The 19,373-nt window shown below is 49.8% G+C and overlaps 1 protein-coding gene across 1 annotated transcript in view; it reads right to left on the bottom strand.

Moving 5' to 3' along the window:
* LOC144935405 (coronin-2B-like) overlaps window positions 1-19,373 on the bottom strand; it is a 75,449-nt gene that overhangs the window by 10,574 nt on the left and 45,502 nt on the right. The window contains exons 2-7 of the mRNA XM_078862000.1: window positions 9,089-9,283; window positions 7,192-7,308; window positions 5,067-5,216; window positions 2,395-2,559; window positions 1,443-1,559; window positions 346-450 (exon numbers count right to left, since the gene is read on the bottom strand). Coding sequence (XP_078718126.1) covers window positions 346-450; window positions 1,443-1,559; window positions 2,395-2,559; window positions 5,067-5,216; window positions 7,192-7,308; window positions 9,089-9,283 — 849 coding nt within the window. The remainder of the gene's footprint in view (window positions 1-345; window positions 451-1,442; window positions 1,560-2,394; window positions 2,560-5,066; window positions 5,217-7,191; window positions 7,309-9,088; window positions 9,284-19,373) is intronic.

Raw genomic sequence — 19,373 nt, 5'->3', positions numbered from 1 at the left:
TCGGATACTTGGTGTTGATGATGTTCATGTTGATGCACAGATCGACATTTTTAAACTCTCCGGCAGTGAGCGGCGACTTTGGCCACCACCCAGAAGAGAACCGTGGAGCGTGTAACGTGGACCTCAGTGTCCGATTCACAAACACGAAGCCGGAAGCAATAGACGCTGGGAGCATAGAGCGGAACAACAATGGACTTTGCCGCACCGGCCTCTTCTGGCCACACAGCACGCAGCCTCAATAGGCGCTCGCTAACCCGACTGCCCACGTGGGGCACCTGCACGTGGTGCCCGCCCGACGGCCCGCCCGCCTGTTCACGGTGAGCCAGCGGAGGGAAGCAGCCTCACCTTGCCCACGACGAAGAGCATGCGCGTGTCGGAGTCGAAGAAGAGGAAGAGGAGGCCAGAGATCCCGTCGAGGTCGAGCGCCACCAGAGGCTTGGAGAGGTCCTCCTGCGGCGAGATGGCGACCGCCCCAACGCGCTCGGTCAGCAACGCCGGGCGGCGGTGACGTTGTCGCCCTCGTCACGGTCAACGTCGAGACGTTGCGGTGGGCCCACAAGGCGGTCGATGCCATCGCCACCACAGCCACCGCTGTCAACACCACCACCACAACCACCACCGCCACCACCACCGCCACCACCACTGCCACCACCACTACCGCCACCACTGCCACCACTACCATCACAACCGCCGCCAACACCGCTGCCACCACAACCACCACCAACACCGCTACCACCACATTTCTATTGCCCGACGCGTTCCTTCCCTGCCACCAGATTGCACAGCTGCTGCTCCTATGAGTCACGTGGATTTTTCTCCGGGTCATCTACATTTAGAATCAACATGCATTAACAGTATTTGGCTGCTATAGATTTCCACATGATAAGCCACTTCGTTGAGCGATCATTTGTGGCCAGGCCGCTTCTGATAAAGAGCTACATAGCGCAATGGCCCTTACCAAGTACAGTAAAAAATAGTTTTAGCTTTTAGTTTAGGTTTTATATTCCACTGCGAACACTTAGATCTGCTGATGTTGGTCTCAACTCATTATGATTTCAAAGAAACAGACTTTGAGATGCGAGAGAGCGGAACAGCAACACGTGGATGAGAGAACGCACGCAAGTTAGAGGCACTGCGTTGACTGTGAAGGATGTCGAGCGAGCAAGCGAGTGGCCGGACACGTCACGGATAGAAGTGACGGTGATCGCCGGTGGTCGAGACGCACGACGGAGTGGCGGCCAAACGTGTCGACCGCGGAGAGACGGAGCGAGGAAACCGCCTCGTGTGAACGGATTTTAGCGCTGCGATAACACGGAGGAGGGGGGCACTTCATCCGGCGGTGGATAGACGCTGGCTCGAGGCGATGGACGGCTTTCATCCGGCGGTGGATAGACTTTGGCGGCGGCGGCGAGTCAGCGGGTGGAGAGGGAGGGTGCCCTCACCTGGTGCCACACGGCGATCTGTCGCTGGTTGCTCCAGGAGATGCCCGTCGACGCCAGCATCTTGGTGTCCCCCAGCACCACCACCTTCTGCGCTCGGTGCGGAGTGCCGTCCCGGTGCTGCGCTCACACCGACACCACACGCACGCACACACGTGCGTTACATTACACTAGCTGGACGTGCGTAACGGTACTCTAGGTACACGTTGTGTAACGTTACGTTCTCTCGCTCTCTATGGCAGTGGTTCTCGGAGTGTGGTGCCTGCATCACTGGTAGGTCCGCGACGGTCCTCCAGGTGGTTCTGCGGTGGCTGTGATGCAAATTTACAGGTTGATCCGGACAATAATCAAGACGTTTATTATCCCATTTGTTTTGGGCGTTAATAAATATTTTACTGAAATATTTAAATATGAAGTTAGCTCAACTACCCTAAAACTAAGATCTAAAAAAGTGCTCTCCCCCCCAGCTGCATAAAAAAGAATCGCTTAGTATGAGAGAAGCGAATCAGGCGTCTCGTCACCAGGGATGGGGTAGGGCGCTGGCTGGGTGGGTGGTCCGAGCACCACACGAGGTTCCAGAATCACCGCTGCTGTGGGCCGAGCTGCGGAGCGGCGAGCGGCCCTATCCTGGACGGTCTGGAGGACCGTCGCCACGCCACTGAGATGGATCAGTTCCCGCAAATATTGCGGGGGGCTGACCCATCGAGTGCCAGGCGAGCAGCAGGGTCTCCCGTCACACGTGCGACGGACGACGTCCGAGAGAGGTGGAAACCGAGGCTACCTCCTGCGATCGCACCCCGGGCGCCACCCTCCAGGCAAAACCGCGGCTCGCGATGGACCGCCGAGACGAGACGGGCCGTCACGCGTCATCTCATTTTGCCTCGGTCTGGAGGCCCGCGTCGAAAGAGGTGGGCGGGCGGGGGAGGCGGCGCGGGGGGCGGTAGCGGCCACGCACCTTGAGCACGGCACCCGTGCGGGCGTCGATGAGGCGCATGTTCTTGTCCTTGCAGGCGGTGGCCATGACGTTGCCGGTGCAGTCGAACGACATGGAGAGGACGATGTCGCCGTGGCAGTCGAAGGAGCGCACCGCGATGCGCTTCTCCACGTCCCACAGCAGCACCTGCGGCCACCCACGACGACGCAACACCCGCCATCACCACCGTCGCCACCGTCAACACCATCGCTACCATTGCCACTATCACCACCCTCACAACCGTCACCACCGTCACCACTGTCACTACCGTCACCACCGTCACCACAGTCACCACTGTCACCACCATCACAACCGTCGCCACTGTCACCACCATCACTACCGTCACCACCGTCACCACTGTCACCACCATCACTACCGTCACCACCATCACCACTGTCACCACCATCACTACCGTCACCACCGTCACCACCGTCACCACTGTCACAACCATCACTACCGTCACCATCGTCACCACCGTCACCACCGTCACCACCGCCCGGGCCCTCGCCCCTGTCAAGGTGCCGTTCCTTATGAACCGACGCCCCCCACCCACCGTGTGCAAAAACTATCCTCTGCTAAATTGGTGATCCGGTGGGTGAGCAACGATGCGGTTTTTGTGAAGTGTGGTCAGCATTCGTCGACGCGAGCCGGGCTGAACGGGTAACGCTCTGAGTTTTGTAAAAGCGTGGGCTTGCTGCCTCCGTTGCCCCACAGCGATGGCGATGGCGGTGGCGGTGGCTGTAGACACGATGGTGGCGGTTGTGATGGCGATGGAGGCAGTGACGTGCGGTGACGTCAATGGCTGGGGAGGCACTGGCTAGTGTCAGAGACAGATTCACACACTGAGGGGGGCGTGGCATCACGGACGGGGGCGTGGCCTCACTGAGGGGGCGTGTCCTCACTGAGGGGGGCGTGTTAGACATGTCCCCCTCAGTGAGGCAGATGTGATAGCTGCCTCCCCTGGTGCTTTTTCATTGCAGTTTCATGACGAGACCAGCGAGCCTAAATATTTTTATACACATACGTGAAATAAGTTACCTGGAGTATGTAAGGTGAGGACATGACATTAAGGGGTCGACAAACATTACATTGGTGACATACTGGCACGCGCTTATTGCCCGCGCTCCATCCAGTTACCGTATTTTCTCTCATATAACCCGCGGGGTATACCACTTTTTACAAACAAAACAAGACCCTGCGGGGTATATGGAGGTGCGGGTTATCCCAAAAAATATTTTACACGTGTGACATGTCATAACTCGTAAAAAAAATTAATGGTAGGACTATCCACTAATGCAACACTTACCTTTGACTACAGCACTGCTGAATACACCACTCACACTAAAATTTCACGTGTTATCACGTTTTAAAGGATTCGAATTGTTTGTACAATGAAACGACAATGTTTGAAGTGGGCGCACTTTGTTTACCGTAATACTTTCAGTGGCTGTAGGAGGGTGCGAAAGTTTCAGCTGAGGCTATGGATTGCACAGTGGGAAGGGCCTTAACAAGCGTCTACCCGACGCGGAACCATAATTGCTGAGTCCCTTAGGCCGCTGCTATCGGCTGAGCACGATAAAGTCGCGACCATGAGCTTTGTTTCAAACTTCCAATGGCTTCGTTGCCAGGAGGCAATGGCGTTACCGTAGTGCCGCTATTGTCTGTGAAGAGCGCAATCTACCAGTGCTAAAACTGTACAGGGGTAACTACCGGTTCGGTAGCTGTAATATGATGAGGTCGAATGCTGGTAAGCCGAACAGTACGCTTACTTACTTATCTACCAGTTATGTGTTACTTATTGGATATTTACTTTTGTTACTTATTTACTGTTTTAAGTTCACTCGTTTCCGGTTTGTTTGTTTTCTTCGTGCACGTTATGATTGTAATGTTAACAATTGATAGTGGAATGTATTACAAATCTGAATTTCGTATTAATATGATGGAATTAAGCTGTGGTAACGACTTTAAAGATATGAATGCATGCGGGGTATATGGAGGTGCGGGCTATCTGAATTTTGTTTTACACAAAATGCTATTTTTGCGGGGTATATGCGTCTGCGGGTTATATGCGTCTGCGCGCTACATGCGGGAAAACACGGTATTGAGAAGTTGCGCAATCAGAGGGGAGGCTGAGCTCGTCGCTGCCTCACCTCTCGTCTCTTCCTGTATTTGCAGCGGAGATCCACAAATTTGGCGATTTCGACTATAAAAATTATTGGAATCGTACAGAAATTACATTTATAACACAGATCAGTGGAAAAATCTTAATATTTATTTTATTTGGTTATTCTTTTTTTTTACTTTTCGTAACAGCTATTTTCAGAGTATTACAGGTGAGGCTCTGCCTCCCCTGCTCCCCCCGACCGTACGTCCCTGGAGGGAGGTAGTGATGGCGGAGGCGATGGTGGTGGTGATGGCAGTGGTGATGGCAATGGTGGTTGTTATAGTGATTGCAGTGGTGATGGTGGTGGTGATAGCAGTGGTGATGGCGATGGTGGTTGTGATGGCGGTTGTGATGGTGATAGCGGTGGTGATTGCAGCGGTGGCAGTGACATTGATGATGGCGGTGGCGGTTCTGATGGTGATGGCGGTGGCGGTGGTGATGGCGGTGGCGGTGGTGATGGTGGTGGTGAAGGCGGTGAGTGTGCCGTCACCTTGCAGTCATAGCCGGTGCTGAAGAGGAGGCCCGAGGCGACGGGGTGCCACTCGATGAGGCTGACGCGGCGCGAGTGGCCACGCAGCGTGGCCAGCGGCTCGGTGAGCTGCTGGTGCAGGCCGCCCTCGGGGATCTCCCACACACGCACCTGCACACACGCCACACACGTCACACACGTCACACATGTCACATACGTCACACACCACACACGCCACACGCACCACTCACGTCACACATGTCACACACACGCACCTGCACACACACCACACGCACCACTCACGTCACACATGTCACACACACGCACCTGCACACACACCACACGCACCTGCACACACGTCACACACGTCACACATGTCACACATGTCACACACGTCACACACACCACACACATCACACACGTCACACACGTCATACACACCACACGTCACACACATCACACATGTCACACACCACAGACACCACACACGTCACACACACCACACACGTCACACATGTCACACACGTCACACATACCACACACACACCACACACGTCACACACGTCACACACGCACCTGCACACACATCACCCCCATCGCAGATAGACAGACATCCCCCAGGGTTTTCCATCACGACCGGAGATGGATTTACGTGAGCTGGAGTTGTTAGCAAACAGTTCTAGCTCGGTAGCTTTTCGCACGGGCGGTCGGGAGTGAAACTAGCATCATTCATTTCAGTTGTTAAAATATTTCACCTCGACGAATCCCTCGAGATGGAACCGTCTCGTTTATCCCAGGGTGTCAGGTGGCGCAGCGTTGACGCGTAATGTCGCCGCGCACAAACATCATAAAATACACAACGTGTACAGTGCATGTGTGCACACTGCCAAGGGTGTTTGTGCAGGGACAGGGCAAGGCAGCGCCCTTGAATGTTACAGAGCCGTCACACACCTGAGCGTCACACCGTGGTCACACGCGCGAGCGTCACACCACGGTCACGTGCGTGTGAGCGTCACACCACGGTCACGTGCGTGTGAGCGTCACACCGTGGTTACACGAGTGACCATCGCACCGCGATCACACACAGGTGAGCACCACACCACGGTAACACACACGTGAATAATAGTTCATGCGTAGGTTGCTTAGCAGATTTTCGGGTTAAGCAGCGGCGGTGGTAGTGGCGGCGGTGGTGATGGTGGGGCGAGGGTTTGACGATAGCAAAAAAAATGCCGCCGGATCGATCGTTCACGCGGCCTGACGTGTAGTCACTTTAAGATGTTTCTTGTTCATGTTGTTGTTTTGTTGCGGTTGCACCCGAGTCAAGAGCCGCATGGCTCACAGGGTTATGCCTAATCAATGCAACTGAAAACGTCGACTGTGAATCACTGGTTCGCGAGGGAGCGCGCTCGCCGGACGTTCCGACCGTTCTCAAGCGTCCGGCCGTCGTGCTCCTTGCGTGGAGATTTCAATCAGCGGACGCTGGCGGCAGTGAGCCTGCGTGAGCCTGCGTGAGTATGCGTCCGCGTCGTGAACGAGGTGAGCGTCGAGAAGAAGATTGAAACAAATGTTGGCGATGCTGCTGCCGCTGCTGCCGCTACTTGCGCTGGCAGTGGTACATAAGTGCAGTGAACAATCACAAACTGCAGCGGCGTGAGGGGCCGCCACGCATTATTTTAAACCATTGTTTGGTTTGTGACAGCAGCACGATGATGACGATGGGGGGTGTTTTTCACTCTTTGTGCATTGACAGGGGGGGGGGGGGGGCGCACGTCAGGGGCCGCGCTTAAGGCCACCAGGGGCCGCCAGTGACCTTGCAATGAAGAAGAACGCCGAGCTACAGGCTCGCTCGATAACAACACTGCGTGTGAGGCCGTAAGTGACTGTAGCCCACAACCGTGAGCGAGGAGTGAACACCGTGCGCCGTTACAAGTTGACATTATTATTGCTACCGAGAAGGGCCATTGCCCAATACGTCAAAACGTCGCCTATGATATCATTTTTCTGTTTTTTCCTTTTAAGGCGACGCGCAGCGCTGCTATCGACGAACGCGTCCAAGCTGGTCATGTGTTGCTTGTGTTGCTTGTGTCTTTGTGTGTTTTTGTATTTTTTTGTCGTCAGCGACGAGGATTTTTCGCACGCCGCTCACCGTGGCGTCGTCAGAGGCCGAGGCGATGATGAAGTCGTTGAAGGGGCTCCACTTGATGTCCAGCACGATGGCCTGGTGCCCGCACACGCGCGGGTAGTGCGGGTCCACCTTGCCCGTCTGGGAATGCCACACACACACACAACACACGACGATAATGACAACAAACCACTCGTGAGAATGCACTCAGCTGTTTAAAAAGACTACACGATTCTTTTTTTCAAGGTTTTTGTTGAATACTTAAGGCCGTGACGATGTGCAAAATGACAAAAAAAAACAAAATCAACTGGGCAAAGACATCCAGGAGGTGCGCAGCCCCATCGCGATCGATCCATTCAGGGGGGGAACAGTCAATCGGGGCGGGGGGTAAAGAGTCTACCGCCCCATCCACGTAGGGTTATGTGGGGGGGGAAGGGGATGGGGATGATTTTTTGGCAAGATATGTTTTTGACTATTTTTTTTATTTGACCACTCGTGGGCCCACATGTCTAAGAGGCTATGTGGCTTGGTTGATGAGCGTGGTACGATGGAACGTACTTCCGAGTGAATTTCGTGTGCTCTTTTTTGTAATTAAGTATTTTACCCAACTTGTTGTGCTATTGATAGTAGGTTTTTACCCTTTTAACTGGTACAAAACTGACACCTTTATTCAAGGCATCATGTTTGCAATGACCACAACACAAGTAGTCAAAAAAGCAAACAAAAAGAAGCAACTCTGATAAGGATGATAATATGCACTGTCCTTGAAGTTGATTGGCCCACACCCGAGACGGCTTTCTTTAGAGCCTAGTCCCCATTGGTGTAGGGCCAGATGACACCAGAAGGCGTACAACTCAAACACAGTGCAATATCAGAGTATTGAGAGCTCGGGGTAAGCATTTACACTATGAGATCTCTTTTACCAGTGGCAAATTATGATAGTAGGTTTTTACCCTTTTAACTTCTTTTTGTTTGCTTTTTTGACTACTTGTGTTGTGGTCATTGCAAACATGATGCCTTGAATAAAGGTGTCAGTTTTGTACCAGTTAAAAGGGTAAAAACCTACTATCATAATTTGCCACTGGTAAAAGAGATCTCATAGTGTTGTTGTGCTATTGCAGTCGTCTCCTTCGTGCGGCTGACGTTGGTGAAGAGCAGCAGCTGTCATTTTGCATCGAGCTGGTTGAGCCAGATGTGCTAAACTAAACGATTAAACTATTCAATGTGTAATTATTTCAACAGGTAAGGCCCACTGAGCTGTGTCACGCTTTTCCGGAAGCGACCTGGCGATGACAAATGATAGCTCAACGAAGTTGGCTTATCACGTGGAAATGTATAGCAGCCAATTACTCTAAACGTGCGACATCGACTCTAAATGTGGAGGAAAAAGCCAGAGGACTTGGGAGAAAAATCCACTCGGGGACAGCGAGAGAGACGCGCAAACTCCAATTATACAGGCATTGTCAGGGTCGGGATCGAACCCATGGCCTCCTGTGTAACAGGTCACAATGGCGCCTAGAATGATTGCAATTACATTTCCTTTACTTTGTACTGCTACCCGTGTTTTTGTATTGTTTGTTGTTGTAACGTTCTGACCTGTCCCTACTGGACATCTGTGATGAAGAGCTTTATAGCTCATCGGATTCCTCCAGTATGAATACATATATTCTGATACTGATGACAGCTATAGCGGAGGTGGTGATGTGACGGTGATGGTGGCAGCGTCGATGATTGTGATGGGTCATGGTGGTGATGATGACGATGATGATGACAATAGTGCAATGACAGTGACGATGATGATGACAATAATGATGTAGAACAATGACGGTGATCGTGACGACGACGACGGTGACGGCAGAGCAGTGCCGGCGCCGGCACCGGCGATGGCGAGCGACGTAGACGCCGGGCGCGAGAGACCCACCAGCTGGAGCGGCAGCACCAGGAAGGCGCCGCCGCCGGCGCACTCGGTCACCACGGCGAGGAAGCGGGGGTTGACGGCGCAGAAGTGGTTGTCGTGCACGCTGCGCGTGATGGGCACACTGTCGTAGCAGTGCTTGGCCGGGCGGCCGAACACGTGCCGGAACTTGGAGCTGCGGTATTGAGGCCGCCATGACATCTGGCGGTGGGGGGGAGGTAGGGGGGGAACCGAGAAGGGGGAGAGGGGGGGCGGTGAAGCTGCCGAAATTTCTTGGGGGGCTCAACCGGCGCACGCTGAGGCTGCCAGACTATGTGTGTGTGTGCAAGCAGCCATCGGCTTACGAACACCTGACTTACGAACATCTGCACTTATGAACACCCGACTTACGAACACCTCCGCTTACAAACCATGCAAATGTACAATATTTCTTCTAATTTATGAGTTTAACAATGCTTCTCACACCAACCGTATGGGCATTTAAATACAGTGCATTGTTGTGTTCCAACTTAGGAACGGCTATCAGGAACTTATTGTGTTCGTAAGTCGATGACTGCCAATATGTTGAACTTCTTTTGCACCGTACGTAGCCAACCGTGCTAATTGGGGGTGCGGGGGAAGGACAACAAACTAAACACAAACAGCAGTTTAAAGAAATGAGTTTTCAAATTAGTGTAGTGTAGTGTGCAGTAGTGTAGTGTATAGTCGCGGAGTGTATAGTATGTTGAATTTATTTTGCACCATATGTAGCCAACCGTGCTAACCGGAGGTACGGGCAAAGGACAACAATGGCCTCCATCAGCCACGCCCGATTGTCACGTGGCCACGCCCACCCGACCACTAGCACCGCCCACACAGGCAACGGCTACTGTTCGGGTTGCCCGTTGTCTGTATTTGCCCCACAATGATTTAGTTAATTTCGTATTTGTGCCGTTACAGCAAACGGCTATCGCGATGGCACTTTGTGTCAGACACTTGTATAGTCTGCCAGTAGGGGGTGACACTGCTGTGTGTTTTTTTCCAAATTAAGAGATGTTTACCACCTCGCCTGGGATGCAGGAGGTCGTGGGTTCGATCCCGACCTTGACGCCTGCTGTATATTTGGAGTTTGCGTGTCTGTATCTCTGTGATCGCATGGATTTTTTCTCCGGGGCCTCCGATTTTTCCCTCCACATTTAGAACCATTTAGAAACGTGAGTATTTGGCTACTGCGAGACATTTCCACATAAGCCACTTGGATATTTCGTTGAGCTCCAATTTGTGGCCAGGTCACTTCTGAAAAAGAGCTATGTAGCTCAGTGGGCCTTACCTGGTAAGATAAAAACAAATGTGTTAGTAGTTTTTAGTTTTAATATGAAGGTATTGCACACACACACACAGTACCGCGTTGTCATAACTTTACACTGCCATGCGACACACACCCATTCCAACCAAACCTCTCACGAATATAAATCCTTGTCGTCTTCAGACGAGTGCAATCATCACTCTCAACGCACACTGATATTGCCGCAATTTAGTTTTATTCCTGCGACGCTTTCTCGAAGCAATTTTGAAAACGACAACTTTACTCGTGTGCGCGTTTTCATCTGTATCGCAGATGTTTGTGCTCCGATTTCTATCCCATTAATTGTTGCATTTGCTGTACCAGGGTCAGTCAGTCGCAATCGCCAACAAGCCTTCTGGTATATCCCGGTTTCGGCGAGTTCTCACCTGCTTACGCGAAAAAATAAAGACCCCTGTAAACGTAAACGTTGATTACCTACAGCTGAACTGAAATGGATCCAAAGAGTGACCAACGTAGAAGGAAGAAAAGGGTTGCACGTAGAAGAGGACCTGGTGATGCCGGCAGTGATGCCGATGTGGAGACGGCCTCCTTCTTCTCGCTCCCACGCAGGGGGCTTCTCGGCACTTTGCACCACACGCGTCACCCCCACTGATGTCCTCTTATTCCACTCTCTCAACCCCAATGGGTGCACATACTATAATAGAGTCAGTAGATACTACTGACGCTATTGTAGAGTAAGTAGTATCTATCTAGTAGAGTCAGTAGTAGATACTACTAGATGGTGCTGACTCTATTGCATGTAGGGTGTGTAGGTAAATATAGTCAGTAGATAGTAGATACTACTGACTATTTTATGTAGGGTGTGTAGGGTATGTTTAAAAAACATATACATTTTTTGCGTGGGTCGACAATTGTTGTAAACCTGTTTGATCGACTTTTTGCCCCCACATCTTGGGGGGGGGGAGGGGTGGAGGTCCACTTCCTTCAACTTTTTGATTCAGGCCTTCTGAACGGCTTTTATAATTTAGTTGATGGACAAATGGAAGTGCGGGCTTTTATAATCGATGTTTATAGGATGGACAACAGGAAAGTTTAAAGTGTGATGTCCGGAAAAATGGATGGAACCGGAAAAAGAGAGGAAGGCCTGAGAACAACGGCGACACAAGAGATTCGTGCCAGCAAGACGTGGCACCGCTTGAGCGTGTTGGGGCAAGACAGAGAGAGGAAAGTGGAAACAAATGACGCAATGTGCAGTGGGCACCCACGGGCTATCCTGCCACACGAATCGTGATGACGAAGAACTCGTTATGCTTATGATCGTATCTCCATAACGAAACATTGGATGAATCAATAAATTCACGGCGTCCGATTGAAGCTCACGGAAAAGCTTAGCCCTGCTTAGCCCCTGTACCCAACCGGGCATGTACGTGCGTTTTCAATCTCAGAATGATTGAAAAGGGCGCAGCTCCAGCGGCTTCCTAATGCCGGCAAGGAAGAGCGTCCCGGAGGGCCGCAGAAGCACGCGCCCGAAAGCGCCGCGCGATGGCAGTGAGCGCCGTCTTCGTTGAGGGCCGGCCAACAGCCCCCGCCGCCGCTGCCGCTGCTGCCGCCGCCGCTGCTGCTGTGAGGATGGCCGGAGTGTGCTCGATGGTAATGAGATGGTTATCATCGTGCCGCAAGAAGGCTCTCCTCAAGGCCCCGGTAATCGGTCGTGGTTATCGGAGGAGTGGCTTATCCTTCATCTCGTCTCATTTCCCCCGTTTTCCTGTCGAGGGCTTGTGGGGCGAATCGGCGGTGCCACCCAAACGTCCGGATAAGCCGCAGCGCAGCAGTCCCATTCCAACTGGTGAAGTATTTTTGGTCGGCCCGACTTGAACGCTCTCATATCCTGGGACTTGGCCAAACATCCCCAATGTACAACAGGCTGGTCCAGATGTCTTGTGACGCCCCAATTAATTGATCCCTAAAAATGTGTATTTCCTTTAACATAATCATTTTTTGTTATAAATAAGCCTCACTTTAATTGTTTTCAAAATTACGTTTTGAGATTTAAATGGTAGGTGGGGGGGGGTTCACAAGACATTTGGACCACCATGTAGAACAGGGCATTCTGGAGGGTAAATACAAAAAGCAGCCTTGAAATTCGGCGAGGCTTTCCTGGACAAATGCCATTTTATTTCAAGCTTTCGTGACTGCAGGTATTCATATTCTTGGTTCTTTCGGTAAAGTCACGTAGAAGGGAAATAATAAAATAAAAAATATATTAAACAATACCATTCTCACGACGTTTCGACTGCAACACAAGCAATCATCATCTTTGTTTTTCTGATTATTCATTCAGTTTACACAGTTACACCGTTTTCCCAAATTCGTTGATTTGACATGGAAGGGTTCTACAAAGTAAGGGGGTGAAAGTATGACGCAAGGGCTCTCGGGAGACCTTGATCCAGCAGTGGATTGATAATTACAAAAAAATATTCGGGGAAGAATAATCCCTCCGGTCGCAGGTGATGCCTGGGGATTTGCCAATTCTGACAAATCTGCCTGATGAAGCTGATTGTTGTTGTTGTAATCACCAGCGAAATGTCACACAAGCGGTGGTGCTGAAGTAGTCACTAATCGTCACGACAAACCTTGACTAATTGGCTGTGTCGGGTGGTGATGTGTTAACGACACATTCAGATTTCCGCGACATTCCCCAAACATGCTTTTTTCCTTCATTAGGAATGTCTGTGCTACATCGCAGAAATCGGCTTTTGGAGGTCATCATCCAGCAGTGGATTAAATCGCGGCCGATCACGATCCACGATAGTTTCATCGATGCTGCTGATATTTTCCCCAACTCTTGTTGGCTTCAATCTTGATTTGAAGCTTTCGTGACTGCAGGACGCCATACTCTCTGGTTCTTTCGGTAAGGGGGCGTCCATAAATGACGTCACGCGATTTTGGACGATTTTTTACCCCCCCCCCCAAACCATATTTCCATTTTGAAAATAAAACATGCTTCAAATCGCTTTAAACTATTGTCATTGTAGTGCGTATTTAATGTGGCGCTGCACTCAGATGTTGTAGGAGAAACATTCATTAAAAAGTATATTTAATTAAGTAGAACGTGTTGTCTATATTTATTTAAAGTTGCGCATTTTGATGTGACGTCACATTTATCACCCCCCCCCCTCGTCACACATCGTCACAAATGTCTAACCCCCCCCCCCCCCCCAGGTGCGTGACGTCATTATGGACGGCCCCTAAAGTCACGTAGTTAGAAACGAGCAGCACCTGTCCGAGCTATACAACAACAAGAAAAAATCAACCTCACAAAGTCAGTGACCGCTCAGTTTCATCAATGGGGGGTCAGAATCACTGCCGACTCTCCATCCATCAGATCTCAATCGTTGGTCTCTCGTTGACAACTCGAGTCCGACTCGGAGGTTAAAGGCACGTGGGAGGGGGGGGGGTCGCAATCGAAATCAAGCAACAGGAGCTAAATATGCTACGTGCCCCGCACTTTCAAGGGCCCCGCGCTAAATGCTTTCAAGCTTTCAATTCCGGTTCAGTGATTCTGAACTTGCTCTATTACTATAGTATTATACCGCCTTCAAATTTCATGAACGACTGGGTGTTTAAGGTTAGCGATGTGTCATATTATCTGCCTGTATAGCAATTGAAAAATACAATTTCCTTTACTATGCAAGTAAAAAAATTGTTGTAATATTTAAGTGTTTAAAATAACAATTAGGGCACCTTTATAACATATGCTACAGGCACCGCACTAGCTTAATCCGGCACTGGATGTTTAGGGAGGAAACGAGGTTGTTCCAAAACGATGATGCTGCAACTTGAAATGGTTTTGTCCCCAATTCGAATTCTTGTTCTTGTGACAGTCAAAAGGGCCATGGGAGTGACGGTCTTAGGTGAGAGAGGACGCCAAACGACGAGAAACCACGAACGAGAGAGAGAAGGTGGCGACAGCGGGAAGCCGCCTGCCGAGTGTTTGCATGCGGCGGAGGTGACGAATCAAGATCGTAGCTGTGACATGAACTTCGTCGAGATAAAAGTGAATCCGTACGTGGACCCGTCGCTCCGACATTTAAAGGTATTTTGGCGTTTCAAAGTGTTAGCTTTTTATTGTTAGGCGTGAGCTCTGCTCGCGCAACGCAAGATAACTGTGGAATGTGGAGGGTCATAAAGCCGCCGATACTTTGGCCATCTGTAGACATCAAAAGGACCGCGTGTGAGCGAGCAGCATGGCGTGGGTCACCCATCACGCTCAGTGCCGGATGAAGCTAGTGCGGGGCCTGTAGCATGTAGTTCGTGAGCCGAATCACACGCACCGACACAGCAGCGGGTATACAGATGACCACACACCTGCTTGCCTTAAGTAAACAAAATAGGTGATGACATAAACTGCGTCTATTTAGACCCCCCTCCCCCGCCATAGTTATACTTTAACGATGCAGTTTGACTGCTGTACATTTTGTTGTCACCAAGACGTTCCATATTGACCCCCCATTCCCTGCAATACTTAATAAATTGTCTTTACGTTAAATTGTGTTTAAAAATTTGTTTTTAAACGGCTGCCCGCAAGGGGGCAGCCAAAGATCCGCAGGTTTTTCGACCCCCTCCCCTAGGTCGACTCAGCCTTAAACGACTATCCGTTGCGGCTTGGACAATACCAGCACACTCAGTGTTGCGACCTGTCCCGGTTTGACCCGGGAATTGACTTGTGTTCCCGAGGCCTGGTGACCGGCGTCGCATTCAACTTCGCCGCACAGCACCAGAGGAACCGCATCCAACGCGCGCTCCACGGCGGACTGAGCGCCATTGGGTCGCGCTGCTCCTGAAGCTACCGCGTGGCTCACAGACTTCAACGTGGTCGCGTGATTTGCACGAACTTGCCGTACGCTAGACTCTAGAGAGAGAGACAGACAGAAACATACCCGCACGGTTCTTGATCATAGAGCCAAGCTGCTTGGCTGAAGTTTTGCCCGTGGAAAGTGGCAACCCCCTGGTGCAAAGGTGGCCGGGCGTGGTAGCTGCTAGGCACAGCAGCTGCGCGTTCTGTCTTCCTTCATAGGTCGGCTACGTACGGTGCGAAAGAAGTTCAGCGTGCGGTACATACAAATAGGTGCTCGCCAACAGAACTTGCTACGTGTCTGTGTAGGCTATACCCAGCGGGGGGGGGGGAGTCTTTATCTTTGTGGCAAGTGGGTTGTTTATTTGGGGGGGGGGGGGGGTTGAATTCAAAATCGGGATTGGTGCAATGCATCAACAGGAACATGTTGTGTTGGTGGTGAGTGTGAGCGGTGATTGTAAGTGATGTGAGTGGGCAGTGAGTGGTTGAGTGGGCGACGCGCTGTGTGAGTGGAGGGTGAGGAGCGTGGATGGAATTGCGAAGGCGAGTGAGCCCAGAGGTGGGCGAGTCAGTGGTGAGGAGTGGTGAGTGGCTGATGCGGAGGCGGGGTGAGGGTCAGGTGTGATTGAGTGGGTGAGGTCAGTGAAGGGTGCGGGTGAGTGCTCAGGGTTCAGAGTTGATGGCTGGGTGGTGAATGTGGCTGAGTGTATGGGTTGGTTGAGTGGTGAGGGTGAGTGATGGTGAGTGTATGAGTTAGTTGAGTGGTGGAGGTGAGTGGGTGACGGCGAGTTTGTGGTGGGGTAGTAATGGTGAGTGTATATGGTTGAGTGATGGCAAGTGTTTAGTTGAGTCGTGAGGTTGAGTGATGAGTGTGTAATGTAGTTGAGTGGTGAGTGTGTAATGTAGTTGAGTGGTGAGTGTGTAATGTAGTTGAGTGGTGAGTGTGTAATGTAGTTGAGTGGTGAGTGTGTAATGTAGTTGAGTGGGAGTGTGTAATGTAGTTGAGTAGTGAGTGTGTAACGTGGGTGAGTGTACAAGGGAGTGGTGCCGTAAATGTTGACCACCTTCGCCCCCAACCGAGGTAACGACCTGGCCAATGTGAGCCCCTGTGTGTGTGTAAACCCTGTGTGTGTGTAAACTGTCTGTGTGTGAATTGTTTGTGTGTCAACCCTGTGTGTGTGTCAACCCTGTGTATGTGTGTGAAAACTGTGTGTGGTGTGTAAACTCTGTGTGAACTCTCTGTGTGTGTAAACCCTGTGTGTGTGTAAACTCTGTCTGTGTGTAAACTCTGTGTGTGTGTAAACCCTGTGTGTGTGTAAACTCTGTCTGTGTGTAAACTCTGTCTGTGTGCAAACCCTGTGTGTGTGTAAACCCTGTCTGTGTGTAAACTCTGTGTGTGTGTAAACTCTGTGTGTGTGTAAACTCTGTCTGTGTGTAAACTCTGTCTGTGTGTAAACTCTGTGTGTGTGTAAACTCTGTCTGTGTGTAAACTCTGTCTGTGTGTAAACTCTGTGTGTGTGTAAACTCTGTGTGTGTGTAAACTCTGTCTGTGTGTAAACTCTGTGTGTGTGTAAACTCTGTGTGTGTGTAAACTCTGTCTGTGTGTAAACTCTGTGTGTGTGTAAACTCTGTGTGTGTGTAAACTCTGTGTGTGTGTAAACTCTGTCTGTGTGTAAACTCTGTGTGTGTGTAAACTCTGTCTGTGTGTAAACTCTGTGTGTGTGTAAACTCTGTGTGTGTGTAAACTCTGTCTGTGTGTAAACTCTGCGTGTGTGTAAACTCTGTGTGTGTGTAAACTCTGTGTGTGTGTAAACTCTGTCTGTGTGTAAACTCTGTGTGTGTGTAAACCCTGTCTGTGTGTAAACTCTGCGTGTGTGTAAACTCTGTGTGTGTGTAAACCCTGTGTGTGTGTAAACTCTGTGTGTGTGTGTAAACTATGTGTGTGTGTAAACTCTGTGTGTGTGTAAACTCTGTGTGTGTGTGTAAACTCTGTGTGTGTGTAAACTCTGTGTGTGTGTAAACTCTGTGTGTGTGTAAACTCTGTCTGTGTGTAAACCCTGTGTGTGTGTGTAAACTCTGTCTGTGTGTAAACTCTGTGTGTGTGTAAACTCTGTGTGTGTGTGTAAACTCTGTGTGTGTGTAAACTCTGTCTGTGTGTAAACCCTGTGTGTGTGTGTAAACTCTGTCTGTGTGTAAACTCTGTGTGTGTGTAAACTCTGTGTGTGTGTGTAAACTCTGTGTGTGTGTAAACTCTGTGTGTGTGTAAACTCTGTGTGTGTGTAAACTCTGTGTGTGTGTGTAAACTCTGTGTGTGTAAACTCTGTGTGTGTGTAAACCCTGTCTGTGTGTAAACTCTGTGTGTGTGTAAACTCTGTGTGTGTGTAAACTCTGTGTGTGTGTAAACTCTGTGTGTGTGTAAACCCTGTGTGTGTGTGTAAACTCTGTCTGTGTGTAAACTCTGTCTGTGTGTGTAAACTCTGTGTGTGTGTGTAAACTCTGTGTGTGTGTAAACTCTGTGTGTGTGTGTAAACTCTGTCTGTGTGTAAACTCTGTCTGTGTGTGTAAACTCTGTGTGTGTGTGTAAACTCTGTGTGTGTGTAAACTCTGTGTGTGTGTGTAAACTCTGTGTGTGTGTGTAAACTCTGTGTGTGTGTGTAAACTCTGTGTGTGTGTAAACTCTGTGTGTGTGTGTAAACTCTGTCTGTGTGTAAACTCTGTGTGTGTGTAAACTCTGTGTGTGTGTAAACTCTGTCTGTGTGTAAACCCTGTGTGTGTGTAAACTCTGTGTGTGTGTAAACTCTGTGTGTGTGTAAACTCTGTCTGTGTGTAAACTCTGTGTGTGTGTAAACCCTGTCTGTGTGTAAACTCTGTGTGTGTGTAAACCCTGTCTGTGTGTAAACTCTGTGTGTGTGTGTAAACTCTGTGTGTGTGTAAACTCTGTCTGTGTGTAAACCCTGTGTGTGTGTAAACTCTGTGTGTGTGTAAACCCTGTCTGTGTGTAAACTCTGTGTGTGTGTAAACCCTGTCTGTGTGTAAACTCTGTGTGTGTGTGTAAACTCTGCGTGTGTGTAAACTCTGTGTGTGTGTGTAAACTCTGTCTGTGTGTAAACTCTGTCTGTGTGTAAACTCTGTCTGTGTGTAAACTATGTGTGTGTGTAAACTCTGTGTGTGTGTGTAAACTCTGCGTGTGTGTAAACTCTGTGTGTGTGTGTAAACTCTGTCTGTGTGTAAACTCTGTCTGTGTGTAAACCCTGTCTGTGTGTAAACTCTGTGTGTGTGTAAACTCTGTGTGTGTGTGTAAACTCTGTGTGTGTGTAAACTCTGTGTGTGTGTAAACTCTGTGTGTGTGTGTAAACTCTGTCTGTGTGTAAACTCTGTCTGTGTGTAAACTCTGTCTGTGTGTAAACTATGTGTGTGTGTAAACTCTGTGTGTGTGTGTAAACTCTGTGTGTGTGTGTAAACTCTGTGTGTGTGTAAACTCTGCGTGTGTGTAAACTCTGTGTGTGTGTGTAAACTCTGTCTGTGTGTAAACTCTGTCTGTGTGTAAACTCTGTCTGTGTGTAAACTATGTGTGTGTGTAAACCCTGTGTGTGTGTAAACCCTGTGTGTGTGTAAACTCTGTGTGTGTGTAAACTCTGTGTGTGTGTGTAAACTCTGTGTGTGTGTGTAAACTCTGTCTGTGTGTAAACTCTGTCTGTGTGTAAACTCTGTCTGTGTGTAAACTCTGTGTGTGTGTAAACCCTGTGTGTGTGTAAACCCTGTGTGTGTGTAAACTCTGTGTGTGTGTAAACTCTGTGTGTGTGTAAACTCTGTGTGTGTGTAAACTATGTGTGTGTGTAAACTCTGTGTGTGTGTAAACTATGTGTGTGTGTGTAAACTCTGTCTGTGTGTAAACTCTGTGTGTGTGTAAACTCTGTGTGTGTGTAAACTCTGTGTGTGTGTAAACTATGTGTGTGTGTGTAAACTCTGTGTGTGTGTAAACCCTGTGTGTGTGTAAACTCTGTGTGTGTGTAAACTATGTGTGTGTGTGTAAACTCTGTGTGTGTGTAAACTCTGTGTGTGTGTAAACCCTGTGTGTGTGTAAACTCTGTGTGTGTGTAAACTCTGTGTGTGTGTAAACTCTGTGTGTGTAAACTCTGTGTGTGTGTAAA

Source organism: Lampetra fluviatilis, chromosome 13 (genome assembly GCF_964198595.1).
Source record: "Lampetra fluviatilis chromosome 13, kcLamFluv1.1, whole genome shotgun sequence".
Lineage (NCBI taxonomy): Eukaryota > Metazoa > Chordata > Hyperoartia > Petromyzontiformes > Petromyzontidae > Lampetra > Lampetra fluviatilis.
Note: the sequence above shows the minus strand (reverse complement) of the source record. Positions and strands in the feature narration are given on the sequence as shown.